The 19,457-nt window shown below is 41.4% G+C and overlaps 2 protein-coding genes across 3 annotated transcripts; one reads left to right on the plus strand and one right to left on the minus strand.

Annotated features, from left to right (window-relative positions):
• Positions 1–409: 409 nt before the first annotated feature.
• Positions 410–11,855, minus strand: morn5 (MORN repeat containing 5). Of its 2 annotated transcripts, none has more exons than XM_086186723.1 (5): positions 11,591–11,851; positions 11,190–11,337; positions 9,098–9,209; positions 8,001–8,132; positions 410–628 (listed from the first exon to the last, which is right to left on the minus strand). In XM_086186723.1, exons 1-5 carry the CDS (start codon positions 11,635–11,637, stop codon positions 507–509), a joined length of 561 nt encoding a protein of 186 aa, XP_086042849.1. In that variant the 5' UTR covers positions 11,638–11,851; the 3' UTR covers positions 410–506. The 2 variants fall into 2 exon arrangements, with proteins under 2 accessions (XP_086042849.1, XP_086042850.1); XM_086186724.1 differs by lacking the exon at positions 410–628 and adding an exon at positions 7,661–7,925 and having other exon boundaries at positions 11,591–11,855.
• Positions 11,856–11,893: 38 nt separating this feature from the next.
• ndufa8 (NADH:ubiquinone oxidoreductase subunit A8) lies at positions 11,894–17,878 on the plus strand. Its single transcript, XM_086186725.1, has 4 exons — positions 11,894–12,096; positions 13,469–13,632; positions 15,324–15,489; positions 16,580–17,878. Exons 1-4 carry the CDS (start codon positions 12,046–12,048, stop codon positions 16,715–16,717), a joined length of 519 nt encoding a protein of 172 aa, XP_086042851.1. The 5' UTR covers positions 11,894–12,045; the 3' UTR covers positions 16,718–17,878.
• Positions 17,879–19,457: the final 1,579 nt, after the last annotated feature.

Genomic DNA, 19,457 nt, shown 5'->3' on the forward strand with positions numbered 1-19,457 from the left:
TAATCCAATCTGAATTAATTTAGGATAAAAAAAATTCTTAATTTGATATATTTTAATAAATCTATTCTTTTTGCAACTTTCCCTCAAATGTTGTTATCAAAAACATACAAATGTATAAAGGCAGGATATTTTACAATTTCAAAATAAAACTCTAAAGCATCTTCTTCCGTATTATACTCAGTAAAGAAAAATAAACTTTTCATATTGGTCCATTACATCCGGTACATAGCAGTATATAATTATCAGCCTCAGAAATCTGTCTCTCTTCAAAACGACACTCAAGTTTTACTGAGTCAGCACTCATGAACAGACACATCATTTGTCCTTAAACTACGTGACTTCTCTTTGTCTCTCCTTCTGTTTCTCAAATAAATACAACACGTGAAATGAAGGCGAGGAGCAGGAAAACTTAAGTTATATCCCGTGCTGTCTTTTAATTTATATGATTTTCACGGAATGAAAACAAAAAGTAACATCCCGAAACTAACGGGTGAAATTTTAAGATCTTATTCAGCATCGAGGGTGGGGGTCTCCTCCGGTTTGGCTGCAACAGATGTGGGGTCAGGATCAACCCCCTCCTCCAACGCCTTTCGACAGGTCCGCACAATCCACCCGTGTTCGGCGTCATCTATGAGAAAAAAATTTGAATTGAAATGATTACGATTTTTTTTTTAATGGATAAATATCACTGGAAACTCATCTGGAGTACATTTGTATGCGTTTGACCCTCGATAAAGAATACAGGCCTACAAAGTGAAACGTAAGGGTACACAAAAGGAAGCTGCATTCACTTTAAAATGCTGAAATCAAATCTGTAATCGCGAGTGGGGGCTGCATACTTAAACCTTAGGTCATTTTGTGTGCGAGGCTGCAGCAGTGAAGTGCCATTCAAGTCTCGGCTAAATCTGTCAAATCACGATAAGCATCACAATTAGGAGAAAATAACTTCTCAGAGCCACTTCAGACACCAATAAATAATAACCCCCCCACCCTGAAAAAATGGACCACAACTTTTTTTTCCCTCTTTTGCATCCAAAACGACTGCCAGAGGAGCTGATAATAAACCAGTTTTTGCATTGTTACAACTGAAATGAGTAGCTAATTGCAGGGGAAGTGAGCTTTCTCTGGAGCGCGCGCAGCTGCACGCACTTGAGCGGCTCGTGGGGCCTCACCCCCAGGTTCCACTGTGCTCGGAGGTCCATTGTACAGGGGAGCAGGTCTGCAGCTCTCAGGCTGATTGTGTGTAATTGCCAGCAATGGGCACCAACACTAACAGCCACTTCATGCACAAAACACCCCCCCCTTCTTTTTACCTGCTCTGATCGGGGGGTCAATTGAACTTATCAGACGTGCAGGCAGCTGCCACGCAAACACTTTCAACTACACTCATCAGTGGAAAAGGTAATTATTGTCTCCCACGTGTCACCGTGACCTCAATTAGCCACGACCCCAAACTTGCCTTTAATGATAATTAGATTGAGACGTGTTCATTTTTCTGTAGTTGCTCCCTGTTCAGATGAGACAGCGGCGTTTATCTGGGGGCTTAAATCACATAAGGGCACAGGTGGGTCGGTAGCTGACGATCTGACACAGTTTTTATAGATTTATCTGGTTTTGTCTATCATTTTACTCAGCTTGTGGTCCAGCTGACAGAATCCTTCCATTACATCTGTTAAATACAGTAAGACACAAATACAGAACTAAATAAGAAGTTGTAACATGGGCGACCGCTCTTTAAAGGATGGCCTTTGTGTAGTGTACACAGGGGGGAGAGAGAGAGAGACAGAGAGAGAGAGAGAGAGTTTGTGTGGAAGTGATAATGAGTCCTTTTTAAAGCCTGTTTGTCTTAAACTTTAAAATACACTCATAGGAGAAAGTGTTTCCTTCCCAGCCTGATGATGGAGAATCAACATACACACAAACACACACGCAAAGCCAAACCATTCATGGAGAGGAAGATCATTCCTGTATTTGACAAAGGAATAAAAAAAACTGTATATAACAGAAGCAGGAGGATGAGAACTGCAAACAAACCCCCTCAAGTTAATGGCACTGGTAACATATGCGAGGGCCATATATGCTCATGCAAACATGCTGTGGTTTGGAGGGGAAGAACAGTGAAATCACACTCTCCGTGATGACATCACCGATTTCTGGTTTTATAGGTGATAAAATTATCAACCCATCAACTAAACAGATTAAGCCATGAATCCTGATTCATTTTTATTTTAAATTTTTTGAGTTTAGTAAATGTATGTAAACTGAGACATTCAGGAAGTCAGTGTGAGGATATGTTCCACTCCCTGGGGTCCAGCCTGATTTTATCTGTCTGTGAAACACCTCGGCTGCACTGGGACAAAGGGAGGGCCCGGCGGTTTGGTCACCAGAGGTGTTTTCCTTGGCACTGGAATGTTTTCAGTGTGGAACTCTCTCTGTGCAGACTCTCAAAGGGAAGTGGTTATTCCAGAAACAGGAAAGTGCTATAAACAATATGGCAACACATGGAGCTGCTGCTGCTGCTGCTGCTGATGATGATGCTGGTGCCTCCTGCACTGTTGCTGCTGGTTGCAAAGAGAGAATGTACATAACTAATGGCGTGTGTGTGTGTGTGTGTGTGTGTGTGTGTGTGTGTGTGTGTGAGTGTGTGTGTGTGTGTGTGTGTGTGTGTGTGTGTGTGTGTGTGTGTGTGCGTGTGGGCATGCGTGTTTGTTTGTATTAACACAACACAACCAGTAAGGAGGTTTAATTGTAAGTTGCATCAGGTTAAATGATTCAAATACATAATCATGATTGAAGTTGGGCAACTGTGACGTGGCAATAAGCAGCACTTTGTTGTCATGTGAGTGGAAAGGTGTTTGTGTTTGTATCATAGGAAGAGTGAAGAATGTAAAAATGTTTGTCATTTTGATAATCCTGCCTCCTCTTCTGGCAAAAAAAAAAAAAGTCAAATTTGTTGTCGATCCGTCGATTTACATCCCACTTGTCTCGAAACTGCATTGAGTAGGAGTTCGTCACCTCTGAAGTCAAGAACTGCTTCAAACTGTATTTAAGATAAGCTAAGATAAACCTTTATTCAAACTGTATTTAAGATAAGCTAAGATAAACCTTTATTCAAACTGTATTTAAGATAAGCTAAGATAAACCTTTATTCGTCCCCCAGTGGGGAAATTGGCAAAATGATCATTTGTTCATCAAATAATCACCATTAGAAGTCTTGAATTAATAACTTCACTGTTGTTTTGTCCTCTGCATGACTCCTTAGTGAATCTAGAATTCCAGATATCTGAGACGGGAGTTTAACAACAATAAGGAGTCACACCGATGCCAACACTGGATGAACAAGCTGGGAGGCAATTGAATACTGAATGTGTGAGTCAGGTAGTTTTTAGTACAAATGAAAGTGTGTGAAGAGTATTGAGCGCAAGACATGAGAGAAGACGTGGATTATATAGGACAATGTGTTTGAGAGTTTGTAAATGCATGTCGCAGCTTTCATGTCGCTAGCATTTTCTGAATTGTGGATATACCAAGAAAAACATTTCTACGAGCCAAAGACATCAAACTAACAAACACGATAATTTTTGGGTGAAATATGACTTTAACTAGAGTGGAAGTCTCGTTTCTTCCAGCTTGACTGTACATTTCCTATGATGTTCCCAAATAGCGTTCACCAGATCTACTGAGTCCAGCAGCGCGGCGCTGCACCAAATACTCAACATCAGTATGGGTTTGATGATAATTCAGGCCTCAGTGCTGACCAAATTCCGCACAGCCTAATGAGCCACAACTTCAACATCACAATGAAATATGAAATCAAGCCTGCTTCTGTCACCGCGTGCCGTCTCTAAATTCAAGCAGAAAGCAAATTTAATGGGCAATTTAGTCGAAAATTTGTTTTTATAATTTACTAAATAGGAAGTAATTTTTCCAAATAGGAAGCAACAACCACAAATAGTTCAGTGACTTCATGCTTATATGACAGTCAATGAGATATTTGTCATTGTCTATTGGCTGAAACAAGCACTCCGGTATATCACTGATTAAACCAATCCGAACTATCAGATGTGCTTTGTTTTTTCCTTCTTTTTTTTTTTGTAAGAGGATTTGAGAGGATTAATTATAACCAGTCTCAGCTGAACTGACCTGACTGGAGTGACTGATATTTGTGGAATAGTTTGTGACTAAGAGTCCCGCTAAAGGACACACGGCGCGGGAGAAACCAGCGACCAAACCGCTAACCCACTAACTCACGTCAAGTTATTCAAAGTGATTAGATTTGGCAGAAAAGGCATTCTGCTGGCAGACTAAATTCCCCCTTAAATAAGACAAACATTCAATCTTAGTTGAATCAACAATAACAAGTGCACCCGCAGAGCTCCGCCAAGGCCAATAGCCCTCTCGTTTCCACCCTTCCAACTATTAGAAATATGCCTGAATGTTTCCATTTAGGACCATGTAATATTTCCAGAAAAGTTGATGAAAACGTCGAAAAAAAAAATGCCCCTGCTGTTCAATGTTATTGTGACAGACATTCTTGGACCTTCTCCAAATGTAATGGTAAGTGCTGATATTGCTAATGCTAAACCCAAGTGCTAATGCCGCCAAGTTTCATGGTGGGTTTCACGTAATCCTGACGACGGTAAAACCAGCAGAAAACACACCGCTGGTTGTGCAGCACGTAAAGAAGAAATTAGCACCTACAAGAATATGAAAAGTCAGCTGAGAGCCAATCAGCTGACGTGGGAGCCACTGATGATAAAACATGGATGACACCACCGCTGCATGATCTTAAACCTGCATAGGCTTCATTAAGGTTGTAACTTATTGACTACTTTTGTTTAAATCTGTTTAGAACTCACATGTCCCTCCGTGCATAGTATTTAGGGTGCATCAGCAGCTCCTTGATAGCGAGAAAGCAGTTCAGCTCTAAAAATAATCTATAAGCTCTTGGGGAATATTAGCAACAGATCCTATTGTTTTGATGCTTGGCGCTCAGCCAGGAAGGACTGTTTATTCACGCTAGCAACAGTAACTAAGGCGGGCAGCGATAGGTCAAATTCGGCCAGAAAGCCTGATATTTCCTAGCAGTGACATTTAGTTCCAGCCAAGGGGGGTAAAACTTAAATCATCTGGACTTTAAAACAGTTCCATACGTGTTTTTGCAGCTTTTCTAGATATGAGACTTAGTTACAACTTGACGGGGAACTCCTTCTTCTTTCTTCATGGCAGCAAATGTTCAAGATCATCCCTGCGTCCCATCACCATTACATCCTGGATGGAAGCCATGAGGGGTCTTCACACCCACTCTGACAAATGGTTTGAAATATGAGTCCATACAGGATATACAGGGGTATTGTCAAGAAATATGGAACCAGACAAGAAGGAGTTTACACAAAGGCAACAATAGTGTAGGTTGAACACACCACAGATCCCTCTACACATACACACAACAATAAAAGGCACACATCAATTAAATAGTTCCTGTTTGACTTCATATTTATGTAACTTAAAACAGAGTCTGACTATTGCTGGAAAGTGTTCAGCTCCTCTTTTTCATCTCAACCTCGAAATAATTTTTCTTTTTAAATCCACTCTTCTTTTGCTGCTCCAACGCGCTCTCTTTTTTCTGTCAGTCCGCTGATTAATACCAGAACTGTAATGATTATGAACATCAAGGAAAAGAGTTGCAAAAAAAAATCCCAACACAAAAATATTTCTGTCTTCTTACACATGTTGATGACATCTGTCAGCGATGTGGATCAGCTTTTCTGTCTTTACGTCTCTACGCGTATGTAAATTTGATTTGTGTGCTTGTGGAAGTAATCTATATTATGTTGCTGCCATGAAAAATACACGTGTAAAAAAATACTGAGTCATCCATCTATGAAAGCTATGAACTCTCCTGTTCTGGTTGATCGATTATCTCTACAACTGCTCATCAGATGTACGTGTGGTGGGATGGGCGTCTCCGACTATAAAATCAAAAAAATCATTCAATCGACACACAAACGGATTCCGAAGCTGTAATTTGGAAGAAAACCTCATGTTTTTGGAACATTTCCTGCATTTCTGATATTAAAAGGGAAGATTTTAAAATATCACCATTCATCAGTGCTTTGAACTTCTAAAACTATGACGTTTACGTGTTCACTATCTTGGTAAAGGGTGAATATTCATTCTCTGAGCACCTGGTCGTAAACTTCCTCCTCTCAAATACAAACAGAAAACAAAATCGTTCTAATTCATGACGTTGTGTTCATGCTGTAAAATCACAGCAAGGAGAAACAAATGAGAAGATGATGTCAGAATCTGGGAATTCCTGTCTGTGCACCTGACAAACTGTATTCACTTCAAATCAGGAGCTTCAACACTGGGCGTGCATTCAACGGAAAATGTGTCTTGAATTTTCCACATTTGACAAATAAAAAAAACAACAAAAAAGTTGAAGATGGCTATCATAGCCCACTGAATTATGTTTATCAGATGACTTGTAGAAATAATCCTCCATCAGGGATAATGCATTTAACATCACTGTGCAGGTTCAGTGTTATCAAATCCTTCCCATATGGACACAGTGTTGGTTTTCCAGGCTGAAGTTATTAAAAAATGGCAATGACAAAGAGCCTCGCACGAAACTCATTCAATGCAAACCTATTTCAAAGGTAATACCACGATGAACTGTTGCCAGCGAATTCAAGCTTGTAGGAAAGTAGACATTTTACACTATACTGAGGTAGATGTAGCGCTGGGTGTCAGTAACTTTATGGTAACGATCACATTGCTTCACCACTATCGAGATGTCTTGTCATTCAGCACCAAATGTCAGGACTCAAAGAGTTCATCTCCAAGTTGCCGATGATTTTGTCTTTTTAATACGCAAAAGTGCTTTAAGTAGAAAAAATGCTAACGCGGTGAAGCATAAAACGAAAACAGACAAATTAAGTTAAATTTCATTTTGGTAAAATTGGTTTATAGTCTCATGTTATGCAACAATAGCAGAAAAGAGCTCGTATTTACTCATTAGAAATATTGGTTAAACAACAGGGAATTAGCACAGCTCCCTGCACTGATCAATCATGGAAACAACTGCTGGTTTTTGTTGTTTTTTTTTATCAAGTTCCTGTATAAACCTCACAGCTCTTCATCTCTGACAAGGTGCTTCAATGAGCGTAGAAATTGTTAATTGAATATGAAATGGAAATTTGAGTTTGCTTTAGACAGCCATCTCTCTAATTTACCCTGAAACAACAAGCAAAGGTTCTTACTCAACACTCAGACGGAGCCGGTGGAAAGAATGTGCACAAACTAGAGAAGCATAGGCAGTTGGAAAAAGAGGAGAAATTGTAACGGTGACTGATGTGTTGTAAAATTGTTTGTAGGGCCTGAGCACTGGCAAATGTGAAGGGCCGATTGAAATGCAAGGAATTATCATTGTGCTCTGGAATCAATCACCTTTTTGAGGACCTCAACCTGCTTGAAAATTCATCAAACTCTGCACATGCATCAGACCTACATGCACCAAATCCACTGGGCACATGTAAAACGACACAACCTACAAGAAAGCCCTTTGGTGACCTTGACCCAAGAGGAAGTCCGCCATTTTCATTTCAGTTTTTTATTTTTTGTTATTTTTGGCAACAAGCTCCTCCTAAGGGACTCATCTGACTGCAGAATGACTTGTTTCCCGACCACAAAGTGATCCATTTGGTTTGATAACATTTGGAAAGTGTTACAATGAATTAATTTATCTATGTTCAAGTTAGCAGAGGGCTAACCAGAAGTAGCTGCCTCACATGTGCAGTACCCAGGGAATGTTGCCAGGTGCATTAACTCCACAGCCTGATAATTATGGAGATTCGCCTGGAGGCGATGAGCTCATCGTGCATTCTGATGATAACGAATGTAGCAGGTAAACGACACACCTCCTGCGTGTAATAATAAACATAATCATCCTTCTTGTCACAGCAAAGAGTGATAATTAAATACATTTTCTGTCTCACCTGCGTTTCTGAGGAATCGGCCCGTGTAGGAAGTGACGACTCTGGTAGTGGGGTCATAGAAACCATCACCACAGTCGAAACACCCGTCAGGAATGACACGTGGAGGGTGGAGATTGGTGAGCTGAGATTCACCTGCGTGGGCAAAGTCAGACATTAATAGATGGATCAGTCAATGTTTTGTCAGTTGAGTGCCACCCCTGCATTCCTGTATGCCCTCCTTTTTTATGACCACTCCAGTAGATTTCTAACCATTACCACTCACACCTGCAGTGTCTGTGTCACACCCCCCCTACCCATCACTGCAGCGTGACTGTCCAGATCCTATAGTACATTTTTCTTTCATGCATTACTTCTTTTTGGACTCTGGAAATCCCCAAACTGTCCAAAAACTTCAGTTTACTGACTCTCAAGTCTGGTATAAGCCACGTCCAGCTGTATGCTCAATACTCCAAAAAAATGTAAGGTAAAAATAAATAATGACACTTCAGTTCACTCTCATCCATGCATTCACACCTGGTATTAAGATCCGTCCTGATGTGATGTCTAATCACAAGTGGCCAATTGGGCTGAGTGTGTTCACACTTGGCTTTCATGCATCGGACTTTACAGCCCCACTCTGTTTGCAAGTAAACACCTAAAGTACAATACTTGAGATTTCATCATTTTTAATAAGTGAATTTACCCGCAACAAGTGTTCAATATGGTGCTAGAAACATGCAGAGATGAAACAGGTTTCACCAGGGTTCATAGAGCGTGTGCAACCAGGTATGAAGGCTGACCACTTGTGATCAGATCGCTCAGTTCAGATCTTAATACCAGGTGTGCACAGTCATTCCAAACCAAAACTGTTACAGATTAACTCAAATATTGGGCCATGTTGTGCTTTAGTTGTCTGCTTTGATCAATTTTTTTCAGCCTTGTTTGTCGACTGTGTCTCCATCTTTCCAATACTGGTACCCACTGTTTTTTTGGTTTTTTTTCCCTCTGCGTGCAGCACAATTAAAACTACCCATATCTGCATCATCTCTGAAGGGGCCATGGTACCAGTGCAGTCCTCTGTTGCCTACTGCATCAAAATGTCCTGATGTTTGATGAACCTGCGGGTCTGAGTCCATTGCAAATCTCGCTGTAGAAGAGCCTGTTGACACCATTGCAGTAGCCCCAGTCCGTCTCCTCGAACTGCAGACCGTCAGCGAAGGTGAACGCGCCCTTATTACGAGAAAAGACACAGTGATTCAAGTTTATTTGACACAGAAAATCAATAAAATTTTTAAAAAATTCCCAAATAGTTCCATGTAGATAGTTTCAGGTTGATATGCCAAATTTTATGACATCTGTTCTCTATATCTGTTTCCTCAGAGCATTATAAGAATTCCATTTGAAAAAAACAGCAGTTTACCAAGAATCACTGTCCCTGCTACTCAAGATCATTTACAGACCTCATTGTTTACTCGCTGTTTTCACCGGGACTATTTTGTTTGTTGAAATTAGTTCCAGCAAAATCTGTAGAAAGTTAGGCCTAGGGGGTTATCTTACGTACCCCAGACACGATTTCTGGAAAGATAAGTTGTTGTTTTCCAACGACAATTTTAAGTGCTTTAAGCATCACAAAGGAATTTTAATTTCGCCCATTGTTTCGGGAGGAGAGACATTCATCTCTGAGATGAATATCCCAAAAGTATCTGCATGGATATGCACTACTACAGATGGTGGGAAAATATGTCTTTTTGTATATTGGGTAAAGTAACACAATGCAGGGTTTGTGTGTGTGTGTGTGTGTGTGTGTGTGTGTGTGTGTGTGTGTGTGTGTGTGTGTGTGTGTGTGTGTGTGTGTGTGAGTGTGTGTGTGTGAAGAAGAAGAAGAAGAAGAAGAAGAAGAAGAAGAAGAAGAAGAAGAAGAAGAAGAAGAAGAAGAATGAAAAACATTGCTTGGTAATTTTGCATATTGATGAAAGTAACTTTTTCTCTTGAATGATAATAATGTCCAGTCACCAAAAATGGCATGAATACAGGTGAGTTTGGAAATTTGACATATAATCATAGTTTGCCGTGAGCTGAAACAGCAGATTTGGGTTTGTCGTCTCTATAAGCCTTAATAGTGTGTTTATTAAAACCAGTCACTCCAGTAGAGGCATTGCTTCATTTACTCATGATAGCTCAGTTCTTCTGAAGTGTCCCTAAGATAAAGAGGTCTTCTTAAAACAGCAACCTACAGGTCAGGATTGAAATCCTATAATCAGATGTACCTCCTGAAAATCCTCAAGATAAACTGGGAAGATAAGACGTACCGTCCCTAACGTTATAGATTAAGCTAACATTAAAGACATCAAAACAAACATCAAAAAGTACTGCTTATATCGTAACATCTGGCACCCAGTAACCAATAAGGTGACTTAGAGAAAACTTGTCCAGGAAGGAAGGACAAGCAACTTTTAGCGGGCTGCAAAAAACAAGCACAGACTCAGAAGGGAGACCCCAAAAAACAACAGCCATGGCTACTCACCGCTTTGCAAACTACACAAAAGTATGCAGCTCCAGGATCAACCTCTTCAAAGTCAGAGACTAAAGTCAGAACCTCAAAATCAAAGTCAGAGATTAAAGGCAAAGCCCAGAAACCTCAATCTGGTTTTTATGACATCACAACTCATGGCCCCATCCACAGGTAGCTACTGCACTAGTTTTTCAATGAAGAAAACAAACAGGCCCTTCAACCTTTTCTGCTTGTGACTGTTTACAATGAACTAGGCAGCTTTTTATGAGATGGAAGCAAAAATTTTCCTGTAGAACCACTATTTTTTCAACCTGGATCATAACCAAATGTTTGGGGGGTGGGATGGTGTTGCACAATGGATAACATTTCAAGAGTTTGAATTTCAGATGTGTTAGCCCTGCTGGGCTGGCATGAGTGCAGGTGCAGGGCAATCTTAGCTGCGGTTAGTCATGGTTCAGAGTGGATATCATTTGAAATGACCCGCAACTGAAACGCTGATAATAATTGGAGTGATTGCTGTTGTGGCAATGAAAGATTTTGAAGTAGGACAATGTTGTAATGAGGGAAAAGGGAGAGAAACCTAATAACTACGACTGCTAAAAGGGACCAGATGTAAGGATAAGTATAACCAATGTGAAACACATAGATGGCTGCACGTGGATGTGTACATTCTGACATGCATCACACAAACTCCTCACCTGTTTAGCAATGCCGTTTTCCCAGATGGCCTCATATTTATTTCCATTTGGAAAATGCAGCACTCCTTTACCATGGCACATCCCTTCTTTCATTTCTCCCACATACCTGGTTCCCGTGGGGAAGGTGTACTCTCCCTCTCCATCCATCCTGAGGGTGAAAGAGATGGTCACAAGGTACGCGATGAAAATTTTGCCTACCACTGATAAGAATGCTAAGATTTTATTTATTCTATGGTTCTTTTTTAATAAAACAGACAAATTATTCGCAGTATCCTGCCATCTTTTTTTTTAATCTCCTATGTAACTTCCAGTGAACTCCATTGACAAAATGATTGTTCTCTGTTCAAATGTTAAAAATATGAAATTCTTGTTTGTTATAAGGACAAACCCTTGCCATTTACCTGCCATCTTTTATATCTCCTGTATAAGAACTTCCAGTGAACTCCATTGGCAAACAGCGTTAGACAACTGGTTCGTGTACAGTTACCATGGCAACAATAAGCTATAGCCAGAGACATTTTTTGCCTCAGCTCAAATTGCTCAATATGGAGAGTCTTTAATGTCTGGCCATTCAAAGCAATTTCACAATGAAACTTGATAAAACATTCAATAATTAAATATTTGAAGCTGCTAAGTGGAGAACGTTTGAGTATTGCGCATGCGGTGTCTGTGTTTTTTGTCGCTCATCCCATTACGTCATTTGAATGCGCCTCCCAGCTGACAGACAGTTAGTAAAGTAAACTGACCTTCTACGCGCGGCCCCCGTCGCTTGTCCTGGAACTAGACGAGGACCTTGAATGATTTTCATCGGCGGTTTTTGAGTTTCCTTGCTCCCGTTATTGCACGGACCACCGCCATGCCCTCGACGGTGGAACTTCCCGAATTGCCGGAGCTGAACGTAGATGAGGTGAGAAGCCGCGGACGGCAATGTAAGCCATTAGACTATTCTAGCTAGCTAGCTAGCTAGCTGTCTGGCTAAAGCTAGTTGTTATGCAGGTCGCTGTCACTACTACATCCTAACTGACATTGCAGCCATTTTTTAGTAAAGGTTTATGTTCCCCTAACAATCGTTTATTAGCCACTGTATATTTCTGGTCATTATGGGGTTTAGTGGTGCTAATTTTGGCAGCAATAATTCGCATTAGACGAATCAAAACAACTTCAGCCTTCTAACCACTATCGATAATGCTAGAGATGGCAATTCATCTGTTACCTATAATATTTAAGGTTAGTAAAGCGCTTGTAAGTTTATCAATAAATGTTACAGTAGGTGTCCACCGATATCTCGGTTTAAGCCAGCAGTGTTATTTGACACATCTAACTTGTCCTTGGAAATCAGGCGGTAGGTGTCAGCCGCTTTGTTAACATGGGACAGAGTTCTTGCGTCTATTAAAACCCTGGAAAGTCATACTACGTATATGTCGATTTCGAGGTCTGGAAAGTAATTTAAAGAGGAAAAAAAATCACGAAAATGTTACATATTGTAACGTATGTGGTTTAGTATAAGTCGACCTTCAGAAGTACTGTTGGTTAATATTGAATCACTTCAACGCATATTGTTGGATCAACTAAGAAGCTTTTCATTAACTTTTCTAAATATATGCGGGTAAAGTTTGGCACCAATTTTTGGGGCACAATTTTATGTATAAACAGAGGTTTATGCATTCTGACCCTTACAGATATTGCTGTTATATTTACAAGAATATATGGTCATCAAACTTGATCAAAAAGACATGGATTTTTGTGGTAAAACTGTGTGTGACCTTGATGAGGGGATGAAGCTCTTACAAACCTCATATGAGATACAGGATTCTTTTATGTGAAGGAGTTTGATTAGTTTTTATTATGCTGCTCAACAACTCTATTTTTTTGTCTTTTTTGTTTTGCCAGAGACCTCACAATTTTTTAGTTACATACATATGATCACACGTTCTCAGTATCAAATATGTTATGTGCGACCATTTACAGTATCCTTCTAGTCGGACAAGAGATGCTGGACAAAAATATACGTGGTTTTCCTCAAAACAAGAGCTCAAACCTACACCACTCCCTCTGAAAACCTCATTGTGTCCTTTGATACACAAGTTTAGTGAAACAAGAAATCAGTGGCTGGACTAAATTACTCTTGGAAAGTTTGTTATTGCTGCAAACTAACCTCAGAGTTTCCAAATACGAAGATGCTGAAATATCTGTATTGCTGGTGAATGTAAAGCTCAAAAACAATTAAGTCATGTTGTATCTCTGCTTTGTTAATTGATTCTTATTGTTATTATTACCAGATCAAGGTTTCATCTTCTGTGCTGAAGGCTGCCGCCCACCATTATGGCTCTCAGTGTGACAAATCTAACAAAGAATTCATGCTCTGCCGCTGGGAAGAGAAGGACCCCAGGAAGTGTCTGGAGGAAGGGAGGAAGGTCAACGAGTGTGCACTCAACTTCTTCAGGTGACACAGACACACCACATAACATTATTTCTCATTGCAAAAAGGAATTAATTTCAAATTTAAATTTCGTCCTCGAAAGAATTACCCGCAATTGGACCTGTATTTCTTCAGGTGTGTGTGCGTGCGTGCACTTGCCTCACTGTGCCTCTATTTGAGATTAGTCTTTCAGATCAATATCTAAACAGTCCGAATGCTTGATTCTCAATTTACCACATTTTCAATTTTCGGTGTCACTGCGCGAGGCTACTTTTATCATAGCAAGCAAACACTCATATATCTTAAGTGCCCTTTTATGCAGAATATGCTATCAAAATTTAGACTTGATTGTATGATACAAAGCATTACTAAAACAAGTGTAACAGCTACTTGACTAATGTTACTCTCAGACTCCGTCACCTCTGGTGGGGTTTCACAGTGGAGCGATCATCAAGTTTTCGTCACTCCAGATGGAGGTTAAAAGTTACTTTGGCTGTCAGTTGTGGGCAGCCATTCTGGCTTGTTAATACTGAAGTTTGCAGGATGATGACATCATCTCACGTAAGTAATTATTTAGTCATTATAACAAAAAAGGCATTGCAACCACTACCCTTTTTAAAGATGAATTGCATAATGAACAAGTCAACAATAGGGTGCTGCTCTGCTCTTATTTAGTCAACACCACATTATTATCGTAAGTGTGGAATTTAAGTTTGTTCACATTTGTAAATATATTCAGAATCAGTCACGTAACAATTGAGAAATGTTCCCACCGTGGCCTCTTCAGTACGTGTAGGTGGGAGATGAAGTCTCACCTGGTGTCATCTGCATACCTGAGAGGTGTGCTCGCGGTCAGTGAGTGACTGGCGTGAAAGAGTCCTGAAATGTTTGCAGGCAGTCCGTCTCTGTGATGGACAGGCGAGTAGAAGTCCTCGGAAGCTGATTTAGAAGTTGCAGTTAAGTTCAAGCTAGGAGGAGATGGGACGTCTGGTTTCCGACTGCTCATTAGCTTCCATTCCATCGGCTGTTGTCTTGAGTAGAGTGGAGATTAGAGCTTGCTCTTTAAAAGTAGAGGAACTTCAGATTTGACTTCCCTAGCAGGATGGAAGGAGCAACCTGATTCTACAGATAAGTGAGATGATGGATAACAGCTTGGGTCTGATTATACTTCAGCCCAAATATGGACTGTTTCTCTTGAGTGAATTTGTGACTTGAAAACATTGATCGTTTTAAGAAAAGTTTACCGATGTTTTTTTTCCCCCATCAAAGATATGTTGAGGAGTATCTGATTGAAACATGTGTGGCTTTCAAGTTCTCAAGAACAAATGAACTCTTGTGTCTGTAACGCTGCTGCTGGGGGTGGTTAGAAGAAGTGATCTGGAGTTTTTCACTCTTAAATGCTACTTCTGTGTTTACAGGGCTTGGTGTTAGTCAGAGCGTCGGTCACACGCCAGTGCACATTGAGCAACTAAGGTGCTAGTGTGTGTACGTGTGTGTGTCTTCTGCAAAGCAGCGTGTCTTTCATTTAAACAACTCGAACCAAGCGAGGCATCTTGATGGGGCAGAAAAGTATTTTGTTTGTGTCATCTTGTTCCTTCTCCTGAGTCATTGAAGCTCCTCAAACAACTTCTCTGTGTTTTTAGAGGAAAAATTTTATCTCTACATAGCAGTAAAGTGTTTAATGTGTACTCCTCCATCCGTGCTGTGTTCTGCAGACAAATCAAAGGAAACTGTGCTGAGTCCTTCACAGAGTACTGGACCTGCCTGGATTATTCCAGCTTGGCGGAACTGCGCCATTGCCGTAAACAGCAGCAGTCCTTTGACAGCTGCGTTCTTGACAAGCTGGGCTGGGAGCGACCTGAGCTGGGAGACCTGTCCAAGGTGAGATGTGTGGGGGAGTGAATGTGTGTGTTTCCAGTGGGAAAGGCTTGGTTGATGATGGCCTCCATTCTTGATGATTGTGGGCTGCCCAAAAGCCTCTGATTGCATGTATGTAGTCTTCCCTTTCAGCTACTGTTGAGTGTGGGGAAATCAGTTTTAGCTGCTCTGCTTTTTCATTGCAAAAAATTGCTTTTTGTTTTTTGGTCTTGCATAACTGATTAACAAGCACTAATTAGGGAGCAACAGTGCAAATGCCAGTACCGTAACAGATCTTGACCATCAGTTTTTGGTCAGTGGGCATTTTTGAATGGAGTCGTGCTCAAACGAGTACGGAAACAGAAAGACAGAAAATTGACATCTGATTCCTACGGCAATGTCTGCATTGACTGTGAGGAGTGCTAATCATGCTTTCCATGGTGGGAGAAAACTACTGTACATTTTGGAGGAGACTGAGAAGAAAGGCTGGAGGAGCTAGAGTTGGAGAAGGAGGACAAAAGCATGACCCAGAAATCACTGAGAATGTGTGAAAGAGGGATGAGATGAGCAATTGAGAGGTGGAGGATGAGAGTTCTGATTTGCCCGGGAAGTAACAAGAACAGATACTTTACTATGAAGGCGATGTCTGAGCTCTGAGAATGGGATTCTGCTGGTTTCTTTATGGAAAGTAGTCCTCGACCTTTTTGAATTACAACGCCCCAGAATAAACGGTAGGTGTATTTCTGAAGATCAAGAGCTCTGTATCTGAAACGAAGCTGCTGCAGATCAACACGTGGTACCGTGCATGTGTCCAGATTAGGCTGGTTTTCAGTAAATTAATGCCACAACTCCTCAGGACTTCAGCTGACGTTCTGCTTTCTGCTGCTGAAAGTGAAGGAAGCTAGCAGCTACTCTCGCTAAACCTGCTGTCATTTCTCCACAATTAGAGGATCACCAACCAAAACCTGCTTGTAGGACACGTTGAACACACGTTCAATTTCACCATATTGAAGTCATGTTTTAAGGTTGTCATTTTTAGGTAATCACTCAACTAGACTTGTTGAAAAAACAGATTTTTTTTACCAGGTGATAGCATGTTTCTTTTCTTTTGTAGGTGACCAAGGTGGTGACTTCCCGGCCCCTCCCCGAGAACCCGTACCACTCTCGCCAACGACCTGAGCCAAACCCGACCATTGATAGTAAACTGGAGCCCTCCAAACATGGCAGCAGGTTTTTCTTCTGGTCTTGGTGAGGCTGTTCCAGGAAGTTAGTTGTCCTCCGAATCTATGGGTTCTGTCCAAAATCAAGCGCCTCCTGCCATGGACACATCACACACATCAGCTGTTCCTTTCTGTGTAGGTGTGCGGTCGGGAGCGTTGCTTTTGCACAGAGCCCATGTCCTAACTGTCTAACCGTACCTTCAACATCTTCAAACGTTTGATAAAAGAGGGAAGGATTGATGATGGTGCGAACCATGAAATCATACAGCCTTCCTTACCACTTCTGTAAATGTAACCAGTGAACAAATGCAACATGCTGTTATTATTGTTGTCAAATAATAAAGAGGTGAATTATAACACCTGAGTTGAGCGTTGTGTATAAGGTTCACTCTCATCAAAGAGCCAGACTTGGAAACCTGAAGCCTCGCAGAGCCAGACACCGTTCCTTAAGAATCGGCAAATAGTAGCGTCTGTTTTTGCACATCTGTGTTTTGTCAGAGTGTGTATTGTCAGACTGATGGAGGGTGAGGTTGGAGGTCAAGACTAAGGGTCACTACCTGCAGCCAGAGAGAGCTGCTTCTGCTTCCTCCTTTTCTCCCAGCTCACTTCCTGCCTTTGACCTGGACTGGACAAAACCTACAAGACTCCGTTTGGAGATGCACAGAAAAGGACGATGTTATTGCTGCAGCACACGTGTGACCTTGAATGGAAGGAGATGAGAAGGCAAGTTGAACTTTGACCGACCCGCGGAGCGGAGTGGACGGAGTCAGCGCAAACACGTGCAGTCGTGTTCCACCAGCAGGACATTATCTCAAGATGAAAGATGCAGTTTAATCCTGCGTTGAGTTGGAAACAGGCGAAGGATGGCATGGGAAAAACAAATAAGAATAGCGCAACAGCACACAAAGATATGCTGAGGCTGTTTAGCCAGGGGTACAAGATGTCATGTTATAATACCCTTTGTGGTGCAGGAGTGAGTCCTGAAATCTAGATGCAAGTTAGTGTTGTTGAAAGTCTGGTTGCCTTGTCTGACAGTCAGTAGATTTATTTGAAGGAGTTTTTAGTTCAATACTTGATAAGATCTATGATGTTGACTAGCATTAGATATTTTAAACGTGTTTAGGGAAAGTAGTACGAATAAATACAGCACTGATGGTTTTTTTCTGCATATCAAGAAATAAATACAGGTTTAAGTTTCACAAGTTTCGCAAGAGGAGTGTGAAGCCACTGGTAACAAAGTCGTTCATCTCTTGCATAGTCGGTGCATAGCTCGGCGATTTCATTTGCCCTTCAAATACAATAAAAGATTATTATGAAAAAATATGAAAGTCTTATGACCTTTGGTGATTGAAAATCAAATATAACACAATGGGGTGTTTGCAGAGGGAACTCCATCCATTTTCTATACCGCTTATCCATTGTGGGAGTGGGGTTGCTGGAGCCTATCCCAGCTGACATTGGGTCATGGGTTCACCCTGAAAGGGTCGCCAGTCCATTGCATGGCCATCAGGAGCAATTAGGGGTTCAGCATCTTGCTCAAGGATACTTGGACCTGGTCACTGGGGGAAGTGAGGATTGAACCAGCGACCCCTCAGTTGTTAGACGGCCACGCTACCTCTGAGCCATGCCTGCATCAGAGGTGATGCTAAATGATCTGAGTTAGCCGATAAAAACATGTCCTTCTTGTGGTGCACTTGGTCTCCCGGCTCCAGGCTGATCACCTGCCATATTTCAGTCTAGTTACATCTCGGTAGGAAGTGGGTCTTTGCTCGCATAATTCTAGGCAATAAAATGACCAGCCTCTCGTTTTCCAGACTGGCCATGTTTCCTCCTGCGAGGGAGTGATAGAACATCCAGTTGCAGGTTTAATGGAAAGCAAAATATTAATTTGATGAATTTTTACACATAACCTGTTCAAAATATACATTATTCCTCTCTCTGGCTGCTTTAGGGCTCTGAGGCTTCTGTAGTTTCTATTTGTCTCAGCCTGCTTATCAGCTGTGGAACATCTATAGTAGTAGTAGTAGTTGGGATTTGGCTTTCTCCACTTCAAATGTCAGCCAGGTTAAGTCTTTAACCCCTGCCATGTGCTTGATTTCTATAGGGACCAATAGTCCAACATGATTTGGCAGCTTTCTCATACTCTTACCAGATATGTGGCTGGAGGGTGTTTGCACATCGTGTGAGACGTCATCCTACTACTATCCGCTGATGGTCACTGATTTGATCAGAAGTTGGGAAAAAAAAAGCACTTTGAACATTTTTGCTTATTCAAGATTGAGTAGTGATATCATGCCTGAAAGTGTTTTCTGTGCTTCACATTCTCCATACTTCTCCCTCTGGTTTCTTATTATCCTATTAGCTTATATCCAGAGCTAATCATATCTTTAGTGCGTATGTAGACAGACGAGACTGCGGGCTGTCACTGCTGCAGAAATCCCCTCACAAGGTGTGGTCTGGACCTGGAGCTCGCACGGGAAACGTCTGACAGACCCTCTTCTGACCTGCACGGGGGGACAAAGGGAGGAGGGAGGGAAGAAGGGATGGAAAGAGGAGAGGAAATGTGGAGGAGATGGGGAGGATGGGAAGCAAATAAGAAAGGAGGAGGGAAGGTGGATGAGAGTAGAGCATCCAGGAGGGAAGGGAGACAAAAGAGGGAGGGGGAGACTAAATGAAAAGAAGAGTGAAAGGGAGGAAGAAGTACAATCTAGAGAAGGTGAGGAAGGACTTGAAAGCAGACAGTCTGAGAGGGGGGGCTGTTCAGTGTGGGGC

This window comes from Aulostomus chinensis, chromosome 19 (genome assembly GCF_037954235.1).
Source record: "Aulostomus chinensis isolate RoL2024-O1b breed Wild chromosome 19, RoL_Achi_v1.0, whole genome shotgun sequence".
NCBI classification, from domain to species: domain Eukaryota; kingdom Metazoa; phylum Chordata; class Actinopteri; order Syngnathiformes; family Aulostomidae; genus Aulostomus; species Aulostomus chinensis.